This window comes from Fulmarus glacialis, unplaced genomic scaffold (assembly GCF_000690835.1).
Source record: "Fulmarus glacialis isolate BGI_N327 unplaced genomic scaffold, ASM69083v1 scaffold14511, whole genome shotgun sequence".
Taxonomy (NCBI): Eukaryota; Metazoa; Chordata; class Aves; order Procellariiformes; family Procellariidae; genus Fulmarus; species Fulmarus glacialis.
In genome coordinates this window covers 67701-79361 of record NW_009192246.1, presented here as the reverse complement: position 1 = coordinate 79361, position 11661 = coordinate 67701, and the positions used below count along the sequence as shown (strand labels likewise).

Genomic DNA, 11661 nt, shown 5'->3' with positions numbered 1-11661 from the left:
AATAAATCTGACTTCCCAACTGAGTAGCTTGTTTAAAGGGATCAACTTGTTTTTAAGGAAAAACAAATAGATTTAACTTAGGTAACAGCAGCCAATATTCTCTGGAATTGGGTGCCATTAGATACATTATGATAAAGAGAATAAGGGTTTGGAATTGACAAAAGCTCATATAGGCAATACCCATGCAGAATAGAAGGCTGTGTTCTCCTTAGAATCTGCCGAAACTCTCATACCTGCTTTTGTGTCTCTGTGATCAGCAGGGTGAGTGAGTCTGACATACCGCTCACTAAGCATATCCAAATGTTTGTTTGGTAGGTTTGTGCCATCGCAGTACAAGTGGGCAGCGTGTGGGTTCAGCCAGGATGCACAAGGATGCAGAAGCTACTTCTTCCCAGGGCAAACGTTACAGCCCCAGTATGGTAACAGCAGAACTGCAGCAGCTGGCAGAAAAGCAAACAGCCTGTCAGTATTCCCCACCAAGCCACATGAGTCTTCTTACACAGCAGGTATGTAAGTAGTAAAGGTAGAGTCCCTGTGACAACAGAAAAGTCTGTCACAGGCTTCTGTGTCAGCACCAGGCTGGGATGAGACGTGCTGGAAGGAGTAAATCTCATGAAAATCGATTTCTCTCGTATTGTTGTTCTGAAGTGTTTACAGCGACCAGAATTTTGATATTCTGTGAGATGACAAGAACATTGCTAAAGTTGTTTTATAGAAGAAAGCAAGACTGGGCAGAGGATTAGAAAATACATTATAAAAAATCAAATCCATGCTTGGTCTTATTAAACAATAAAACCAAGTCTTCTCAGGTTTGTGCTTCCATGCGATTTGCTTCCTTGTTCCTCCAGTGTGTCATCACAGTGCTGGGAATGGAAGTCTGCAGAATGGGTTCTGATGAAAATTCTATATTCCAATAACATTGTAAGGACATAATGCAGTACTTACTAGCATGGGATATGATAATCCTTTTGCTAAACATGGTGGTATATATCAAATTTACATTGGCTTCTGGCAGAATTCCACTGAGTTTCATAATTCTTTTTGATTAGTTATGTCCTAAATGGCTACACACATAGTCTTTTTTTTTTCTTTATAATATGCTATAGTTGTGTTCGTCAAAGGTGTTCAAGTTGGCCACTTCTCAGTTAATTAAGCTGCCAACTGGAGGTTCTCCAGGATAGGCACTTTGCCTTGGAAATTAATTTTTTCCTTCTCTTACTTCCTAGGGACAAACAGTTTAAGTATCTCTGCTCTGATACTTTGATTTTGGAAGTATTGTTTTATCGGTGATGTTTTGCTAAGTTTTCTGAGGCATGTTCAATAATTGCAATAGCTGCTGCTATTTGCTTCTTTTTGCTTCTTTCAATTTTATTGTTATATGTTTGGACTTTGAATATCTGGTTAGATGATTGGCAATATGTCTTTTTCAAAAGGTGGGGTGCATCTATAACTCTAGGAAGCTGAATAGATTTTTGGACCCTTCTACATCTAGTTCAAGGTTGTGATTTAGTCTGGGCAGTTCCAAAACCAACACAGGCACTCTGGTCTTTGCAGGTAGGCCTTGAACTTTAAAGGATAAGTCACAAAAACAACGCACTTTCTTCTTGATGGACTCAGCAGGGAACGTGAGCACTGAATATACCAGTGATGCTGAGGCCTGATCTTGCATCAGGCCAGACCCTACTTAGAGAATTTGATCTTTCAAAGCCTGAAGTGGTATGGGGAACATCCAGAGAAACTTGTTTGATTGTCCAGTAATATTCAGAGCTGTCAGTCTGGTTCTCTTAATGAAATCAGAATTCAGCTTTTTTAAGCTAAACTTTGTCAGTAGAACTGTTCAAAAAGTTGGTAGTGAAACATTTTCATTCAGGAAGTGCTGATTTGTTGAAAGCTAAATATATGATGGAAAATGCCTCCTTGGATAAAAATTAGTATCTAAATACATATTTGGGAAAAAATTGAAATGCATCTATTTCATTTCAGTCTTTTCAGAAAAGAACTTTTAAAAATAAATTCATAGACTTTCTCCCTAAAACCACTCATTTCGCAGTTGGCTCCAACTGCTGTGGTTTCTTAGGTCTGTCTAGAGAACCCAAGTTGTCCTCTTGCTGCCTTTTATGTAGCTATTAGATGATTTTTAAACTGCTGGTTACTGCTGGTTACTGCTAGTTAAATTAGGAAATATAGAAGGGGGAATCCAGAGAGGAATTCACAAAGATCTACATGGGAGGGGCTGGTAGCTTTGTGAGTACAGCTGTGTTGGGTGACAAAGGAGCATACTCTGGTAATTGTAGATGGTAGAGGCTGAAACCTGTTTAGCCACCAATCAGTGTAGGTATACTCAAGTCTGAAAGTGGCTGTGAAGTGCAGTGGTAGCTCTGGAAATGTGTTGGTCGTGATAGATGTGTCTGCATTGCTTTTTGCTTCTGGGTTCTCCCAAGGTACTTTCCCACAGAAGAGGTGGGAAATGTATGGAAGGAGAATGAAGGTGCTAATTCCCTTCTTTGTGACAAGCAAACAATAAAGACCTCAGCTCCTAGCAGACAATGTAGATTTTCTGAGTGACCTTGATATCTTTTGTATTTGGCTACACAGTGTTTGTACAGGCTTTGCTTCTGTAGTGAAATACAGAAACATGGGTTGGGTTGTGTCTTAGTGATCTTCTGTTATCATGAAAAAGATCCATGTAGAAAGGGATTCACAAGTCAATGAAAAGTTTAGAGCTGGAGCTGTCTGACAATGAATTTCCTTCCTGAGCCTGCGTCTATTCAGTTCTATACATCTGCTCTCTACTGTGATTCTCCATGTTTCTGCAATAATCCCTTTGGAGAGATGAAATCTGAAGCTTGCTTAGTATGAAAATTTGGATGGTTTAGTTGAGGACAGTTTTTCTTTTAAGGCAATCTGATTCTTCAGTACTCAATTTATGGCATATAGTAATTTCTAAGCTGAGGCTATTATCCTGTACCTGAAACGGTGAAGTTTTGGAAGGTTCAGATGTAACTGCAAGGCCCAAAAGAACATAGCTAAAGCATACGGCTACTGCTTGTGCTTTTTTTTTTTTTTTTTTTTCCCCCCTGGACACGTTCTACCTTTCTGTCATCTAAGAGTCATTCTGATTATTTTTTTTGATCCAGCCTGACTTTTAAAGCCTGTCTTGCAACTGGGACCAAGGGTTTTAGTTCTGCAGGAATGACAATGAAGGGTGACAAGAGGTACTAGCATACAAAAAAGCATGATAGTATGGCAGCAAGTGCCCTTACAGGCAAAACTGGAGAAGCCAAGCAAGGGTTGGGCTCATTGTTGAGGGACCTGAAAGCAGAACATCTGGCGTTGAGCCACTAGGTATGGATGTGGATTTGAAGCAGGGGGATTGAATGAATAGGAGAAGTGCAGGCATTACAGAGTAGGCTGGCAGTTTGGAAAGTGATTTGCGCAAGAGTAGATATCAGTGAAGCTATTTGAGAGTGCTGCGTGGTTATAGATTTGGGCAGGCAAGGATTTGATCTGAACCAGGAGGGGGGAAGATAGGGGCGGAAGAGATAGAGAAACATATGGGAGAGGATTTAGTAAACAGCTAGAGAGAAGTGAGAAGTGAAAGGCCATTGGTATGGGTTGAAGTGGGGAAAGACTTGGGATGGGAGTGTTTGGGGACTCTGGGTTATGAAACCCTGGTGGCTTTGGGACAGGAGAAGGAATTGAAAGCTGAGAGGTTAGAGATAGGACTTGTATGAGGGTCAACAGGACACTACTTTCCTATGCATTTCTAGACGGGAGAATCTGAATTGTTATTTTTTCCCCCTTTTCACTCCTCTGTTTAAGCCACTTGAAATATAATAGTTCTTTTAAAGTAAAACCATTCTAAAATAAATTGGCATGAAGACGGCCTCTGGAAGAGAACATCACTTACCTAAATAATAATTGTTTAAAGCCACTCCAGAAACTTGGAGTTAGTCTACCTTGTTGGAAAGTACCTGGCTGGTATGAAAGGGACTTGATATTTGCATTTAATTATGTTTAATAGCAAGATTAGGACTATTGATTTGGAGGGTGTGTGTGAAAGAGAGACTTTTGAAAATGCTACTATTGCTGTGGACTGTGTTTCTTTTCCAAGGGCAAGAACTTCTATGTGAGAGTTGAATGCATTTGTCTGTGCCTTGATTCCCTGTGTTGTGCCCAGCTGTGTCTTGGGGGTGGGGGGTACTCTGAATACATTACCTCCTTCCAAGAGCAGCTGGGAAGCTTGTTTTCCATTCCCATTCTTGTGAGAATTGCTTCTGGTATCTGTGTACTAGTGTGGGTCTCTAGGGTTCCCAGGAATGTAGCCTTAACAGCTGTGCTTGGAATGATGTTGCCATTCTGGTTGGGAGTCCACCTCTGTCTGTCTCCAATCCCTGCTGTTCTTCACTGTTTCCTACCTGTGCCCAAAGCACCTGTTTCATGTTTTCTCTCTTATGCTCTTGGATTCTACCCTCTGTATTAAATCAGTTTAATTTGTTAAGCCAATTGGTTGCTGAAATGACAATATTCAAAGGGAAAATTTTAAGTACCTGACGAGCTTTGAACAATATATTTAAAATCTGTCATCTTAAAACAAGATTTTTGTGATTACATCAGCTTTCTATCTTGTTAGTCGTCTCTATTTGCTTCTGAAATACCAGATGAGAACTTCACAGTGATACTCATGAAATGAACTGTTCTTATAATATGGGAGGTGGAGATGTAGGAAGGTAAAGCCTTACTGATGTGCGGTTTCATTGCCTTGTACACAGTTAGTTTTTAGTCTTCACAGACTGTGTCACAAAGTGTGTGAGAACATTTTGCCTTTCATTAATCTGTATTTTTGAAAAATATTTTTCATTATATCTTATAAAATTTCATCAGTGCATCTTCATGCTTGCAACATGGAGAAAACAGAGGTGCCTTCACAAGGGTATACAGTAGAAATATTGATCTAGAACCCATAAGAATCATTACTTAATCCCTTGCATCACTGTATGATGCCTTACTGCCCAGGAATGAGAGAGAGATGAATAGAGAGAAAAGAGGAGCAGTATTATTCTATCTTAGACCAGAAAAGGAGCAGCTGTTTGGGTAACTTCTGTAACTGTCTTTAATGGTAAGTGCAGGAAAGATGTTACCCTAAGGACACACTGGAGTATGACAATCTCAAGTTAGGTTATGAAAGATAAATATTCAGCATTACAAATTAATAAATACAGTGAATCATAAAATCATAGAATGGTTTGGGTTGGAAGGGACCTTAGAGATCATCTAGTTCCAACCCCCCTGCCATGGTCAGGGCCTCCTTCCACTAGACCAGATTGCTCAAAGCCCCATCCAACCTGGCCTTGAACACTTCCAGGGATGAGGCATCCACAGCTTCTCTGGGCCACCTGTTCCCGTGCCTCACCACCCTCATGGTGAAGAATTTCTTCCTTCTATCTAATCTAAATCTACCCTCTTTCATTTTAAAGCCCTTACCCCTTGTCCTGTCACTACATGCCCTTGTAAAACGTCCCTCTCCAGCTTTCTTGCAGGCCCCCTTCAGGTACTGGAAGGCTGCTATAAGGTCTCCCCGGAGCCTTCTCTTCTCCAGGCTGAACAACCCCAACTCTCTCAGCCTGTCTTCATCGGAGAGGTGCTCCAGCTCTCTGATCATCTTCATGGCCCTCTTCTGGACTCGCTTCAACAGGTCCATCTCCTTCTTATACTGGGGACCCCAGAGCTGATCACAGGTATTCCAGGTGGGGTCTCACGAGAGTGGAGTAGAGGTGGAGAATCACCTCCCTTGACCTGCTGGTCACGCTTCTTTTGATGCAGGCCAGGATCAGGGCTGCAAGCACACGTTGCTGGGTCACGTTGAGCTTCTCATCAACCAACACCCCCAAGTCCTTCTCCTCAGGGCTGCTCTCAATCCATTCTCTGCCCAGCCTGTATTTGTGCTTGGGATTGCCCCAAACCATGTGCAGGAACCTTGCACTTGGCCTTGTTGACCTTCATGAGGTTTGCACGGGCCCACTTCTCAAGCCTGTCAAGGTCCCTCTGGATGGCATCCCTTCCCTCCAGCGTGTTGACCGCACTATACAGCTTGGTGTCATCGGCAAATTTGCTGAGGGTGCACTCAATCCCACTGTCCGTGTTGCTGACAAAGACGTTAAATAGTGCTGGTCCCAATACTGACCCCTGAGGAACGCCACTCGTCACTGGTCTTCGCTTGGACATTGAGCCCTTGACCGCAACTCTTTGAATGCAACCATCCAGCCAATTCCTTATCCACCAAGTGGTCCATCCATCAAATCCATGTTTCTCTAATTTAGAGACAAGGATGTCATGTGGGACAGTGTCGAATGCTTTGCACAAGTCCAGGTAGATGACGTCAGCTGCTAAGGAGAATCTTTATTGTTAAATATAGCTGTTAACAATGAATGTTAGTTTTTACTTCTGAGGAATTTTATTCCATTTTATTCACTTAAAAACACAAATTTGCAATGTTTTTGTGATTACATAAAATTATTACATAAAATCTAATAATGAAGCTGATTTTGAGGTTGTGACAAACAGTCAGAATTATGTACCACTATCCATAAGAGATCTTTCAAACACTGCCTGATTTTTGCAGTACTTGCCATCTAACTCCACAGCATCCAAAATTAACAAGATGTTCCTCTAGTTAACTACCCAATACGTTTGGGAGCAAGCAACACAGAGTTCTCTATAGAAAACGTGTGCCTTTGAGGATCCAGCATTAACCTGGTAAGTTCATGGCTGAGTAGGATAATAAGGAGGTATCTGAGCTCAAAAGGTTGTAAGAAAACAAGTAAGAAGTTTCAACTAAATTAGTCTTGAAGATAGTACATTCTGACCTGTTGCATGAAAAATGTTAAGTGCATAGAAGTGCAAGGCCTGTGAGAGTGTTTCAGCTGAGGGCTAAAATCAAGTGGAGTTCAACATATCTGTTCTGTTTGAACTGCTGCCTACCCAGTCAGAATGCATATATTAATTAGCAGTGAACAGGCTTCTAATTTGGAACTAGCTGCAACATGTGCTGCTTCTTGCTTGTAAGTTTAGGGGGACATAGGGAGGAAAGATCTTGAAGATATCATAGGTAGCAGTCTTGTGAATGATGTGGTTATTCGCCAGAGACACGCAGGGATGCCACAGGAAATCAGATTTCCTTAAATAGGCTATTGATAGATTAATTTATTAGTTCAGTGGGGATATAGTCTAGGTCTGTAGAAGTACATTTCAGAGGATATGTGCATTAGAGATATTAAATAATTACTTTTGTGTTATTTTTCATTATAGTAGATACAGAGGAGATACATTTTCTTTCCAGGTAATGAAGTTAAGCTCCTAGGAGAAAAGATAGGCAACAAATGTTTTGTGAAACTTCTATGGCTGGATGGTATACATTTAGGATTTCAGAAACGCAACAGTGAAGTGACAAAGTTTCTACTGAAAGGTGTGGTAAAGCTGGTATAGAGGACAGAAAGGCAACAAATGTGCTTATCTGTAATAAGGACCCTAAAGTTTCCTGTAAATTGAAGCAGCGGGTCTTGCTCCACTAGCAGATATATATTCAATTGAAATGAAAATGGAATTTTAATTTGCCCATATAAACATAATTCAGACAAAAAAAAACCAAAACAAAACACCCAACCAATGTCTTGATCTTTTAGAATTCTTTGAACTGAGAAAAATAGCATCTAGTAGAACTCGTTCTACTTTCAAAAAAGTTTTTGACAAGCTTTCAGCAAGAACTGTTAAGCAAGCCAAGTATCTGTAGGGTGAGAGGTAAAGTTTTGTTATAGATCAAAAACAGACAGAAAGCAAACAGAAGAATAACGAGCCAATTTGCTATACAGCAAGTGGATAACTGAAAATGCAGAATATGGAATGCACACGAAGGAGTGTAAAATTAAAAATTTGAAAGGAGGAGGTTCATAATGACTGGCATATTATTACCTAAAGAATGAATATAAAAGCAAGTTATTGCAAGGTAATATGGGGTGTGAATTTACAGTAGATTAACTACTCTATAGTGTTCATCCAAGCGAACGTATGCTTGTGCAGCTCATGTTTACTACATGAGGTAACCTCTTGTTACCTTCAGTATAATGTGGGCTACAAGTGTCCAGATGTTCATTTACTGTGAAGTTATGTGTGTGCTGTAAACTTGAACCTACCTCCTGGTAATTTGTCAGCGCATCTGTATTCTTTTGTTGATTATTATGAGAAAAGCTAAGAGAAATTTAACTGCATTAACTGGGCAAGATAATGGCAGATGAAGTTCAGTGTTTACAAATAACTGATTACATGACAAGCAATAATTTTAACTGCTTAAAGTAATAAGCTTTGAATCAATCATTTAGGGAAGAAAAAATGAGTTTTGTTCTGCAAAGCTCAGTGGAGATGCCTGTTCTAAGTCAAGCAATAAAGGCAACAAACAAATTATTAGCATGTTTAAGGAACAGGACAGGCAATAGTATGTAATTATGTAAGCATCAATTACATGCCCTCCATTGAAAAACTGTTTTCAGTTCTGATTGCCATTCTTAAACTGAATTCAGGAAAAATAACTGGGATTCACAGATGAGTGACTACAACAATTAATTGCAAAATGCATTTTTAACGAGGAAGTTAAAATATTAAGTTTGTTTAGGATGGAGATAGGTATGAAGGAATTATACAGAGCAGTGGATGACAAGGTAAATAAAGTTGATTTTTTTCATGTTTCTCATAATAAGAATAGGAAGTCAGTTTAGTAGGAAGACATCAGAGTAAAAACTGATAATAAAAGTGAATAGTTATTGTCACAGAATATACTTACCTTCTGAAACTTCCTGCAACAAGATTAAGGCAGAAATCTTAACAGGCCATAGTTACCTCAGACAGAATAATGAGCATTTTGCAAATGATAGATCCCTAGGTTTTAACATACAGAAATAATAAATTAATTTTCCTTATCAATAAGATGTTTTAGTTAGATGCATGGAAACTAAAATTTCTTCCATCTTCTGAAATATGTCAGGCAGGATAGCGAGTTTGCTGGGCCATTGCTCTGAACTGACCTTTTGTCTTTAATACTGAGGAACGTGTGCTATGCTGCTGCTTCCATATTTATGACTTTTTCTTTGCTACATTGCTTTACTGTGGTCAAGCTAAATATTTCCTTTATGATAAGTGGGTTACTGAGATACTTGTGAGGAAATCAGTATCTGAAATTAGCGATTTCCCTAGTTATGGCATGCAAATGATTGCTAATTGTTTTTAGAGTGATGTCTTTGTAAGTATGTGTAGTGTAGTGGTTCACCTGCAGTGTTGTCAGTATGTTAAGGATACTCGACTCAATTTTTCAATTGTTCTGAAATTTTCTTGTTCAGTTTGCCCGTTGCCTAGCATGAGCCTAAGATAGTAACAGTACTATTGGAGAATCACAGCAGATGCATTGGTGGTGAGTTGGGGAATGAAGCCTGAAGATACAGTTCAGTAAGCCCCTTTCATTGTATACGGACTTAATTGCCTTTCCTGCCTTGATTTATGATATAGGGACCCTACTGGCTACTATGTTACTTCTGGACCCCTGAACTAAGCGGGTTTTTTCATCTGTACCTACTGTTAGCCATTGGCCTTTCCTGATGGAGGGATGGATGAAGGCTGTGACGAAAATAATCCAGACTTCTTTGCCCTCTGCTGTGTTCCTTACCAGGCATTAATCCTAAAGTCTTTGTTTCACGTGTGTTTATCATAAAATATTTTTGTGTGCTTGTATTGCGGGACTTTCTATGGGGAGGACATTAAAATGCACAGCATGTGTGTAGATCCAGAGCCAGGTAGCTGTATCCTGGATATGTATGTGTTTTTTCTTTGTGAATAGCATGCTACTTCTCTCTGAAATATGCAGTAAGGTAAAAAGAAGGTTTTCTTCTGCAATGCTGGATCTGTGTGAGGTCCCTATCACTGGCTAGTGTGGGGGGCTGCAGTTGATATCTACCAGTCTGTAGTACTTTGTAGTTATTAATGCTAGTGAACTGAAGAATGTGTTGAATTGGCCAGCTTCACCAGGAGGAGGAGGAAGAGAAGGAGAAGGGGAAGCCTGGTGGGAGCTCTGCCCCTCTCTGTGAGGGAGAGTGTGAGATTTCAGGACCCAGCTATCATTAGGAATAGCTCCAATTTTTCTAGCTAGGGAGTTTAATCACAGGGATAACATCAGACCACCCAGGCAAGGGCTATACTGAGCTGCCTCCATCTCTGCTATGCAGCCGATCTGTGCCCAAGATCCAGCATCCAGGATTCCTGCAAACATGCTGACAGATCATAGGAGGATGGGGCACTTTTCTCATTCTACATTTTTCATTTGGACAGAAGGTGGAAATTAGCAAGACACAGATTAGTTTACTAAACCTTAGGACAGGGGAGAGGGAGTGAGGAAGAATTGGAATGGGCACTTTACAGCACCCCAGAGTGACCTTGCGGGAATAATATGCCACAGGAATCCCAGAATAGCGAGCTTCAGTTTAACATCAGCTACAACAATATTTGAACCTGTGCCTCTCCTCAGTTACCTGTGTCAATTACACAGTGTGCTACCTTGGCCTGCCTTGTCCTCAGCAGAGGAAAAGTGCCACAAAGCAAACTGCCAGTGTGCCAAAACACACTGTACAGGTCCCGGTAGGCATCAGCTCTTTCAGTTCTAGACCTAAGCAGCACAACATGGTGACTGCAAAAAGACTGTGAAATTCAGGGTGCAGCAAATATTTGCAGAAATTTGGTGGAGATATTTTCCCCACCATAGGGTTTTCTTCAGTATTAGTCTCTTGCTTTGACTCAACCCACTTTATCTGAGTCTTAATCAGATTTATTTTCCTTATGTAACCATTTGGTTGGAGAGGAAGGGAAGTGTAAAGGAAAAAGGCATCTCACTGTAACTAGGAAGAGGAGCAAGAAGCCAGGAGATGAAGTCTGAGAGATATTTTTCCTTCCTGTTTCACACAGTTCTGCACTGTTGCAGGGCCCCCATCTCCTCCTCATCCCCAGGCTGTTCACACAGGAGCTGGAATTACTTTTAATACTACTGATTTGTAGCATCAGCAGTAATATAACTTGTCTCAGCAGAGGTTGTAGGAAGTGAAAATGTCAGTGTAGTTTCTGCAGTGCTTGAATTGAACCCCTTCTGCTCTGAGGCTCCAAAGGGAATAGGAGCAGAGGCTTTTGTTATGATGCAGCAACATCTGCAGATCTGCAGAGAGTCACCAAATGGGCCAGGCTGAGCAGCCAGAACTCACGTTATGGGAAAAATTACACCCTGATCATCAAACGTTTGGCAGGACTGTGCCTTATCAAAATCGTTCCCACTGGGAAGTTCTGAGGCAGAGAGTGTCTAAATGAAAGCTTGACTTTTTCAGGAGAAGGAACAGGGGAGTTCAGCCATCCACAGCAGCAGCACTAACTTGGGTTTTTTTTTCATTGTTAAATGGATGCATAAGCTGGAGACACTACAAAGGAATTTGCAAGTTTGTCAGGTTTCCCAGGAATGTCTCTGGCAGGTCTTTGTCTGGAACATTTTCTGGAGACTGGAACACTTGTGCTCTGTATGCATATGTATATCCTGTAAGCTGGTAAGCTCTGTGAGCAGAGAAGGAATGTCACAGGCCTTTG

The 11661-nt window shown here is 40.7% G+C and overlaps 1 protein-coding gene across 1 annotated transcript in view; it reads left to right on the top strand.

Annotated features, from left to right (window-relative positions):
* The first annotated feature begins 319 nt into the window (after nt 1–319).
* Nucleotides 320–11661, top strand: part of LOC104083506 (tubulin polyglutamylase TTLL5-like) — a 72025-nt gene continuing 60683 nt past the window's right edge. Inside the window, exon 1 of the mRNA XM_009587010.1 lies at nt 320–506. Coding sequence (XP_009585305.1) covers nt 363–506 — 144 coding nt within the window. The 5' untranslated portion in view covers nt 320–362. The remainder of the gene's footprint in view (nt 507–11661) is intronic.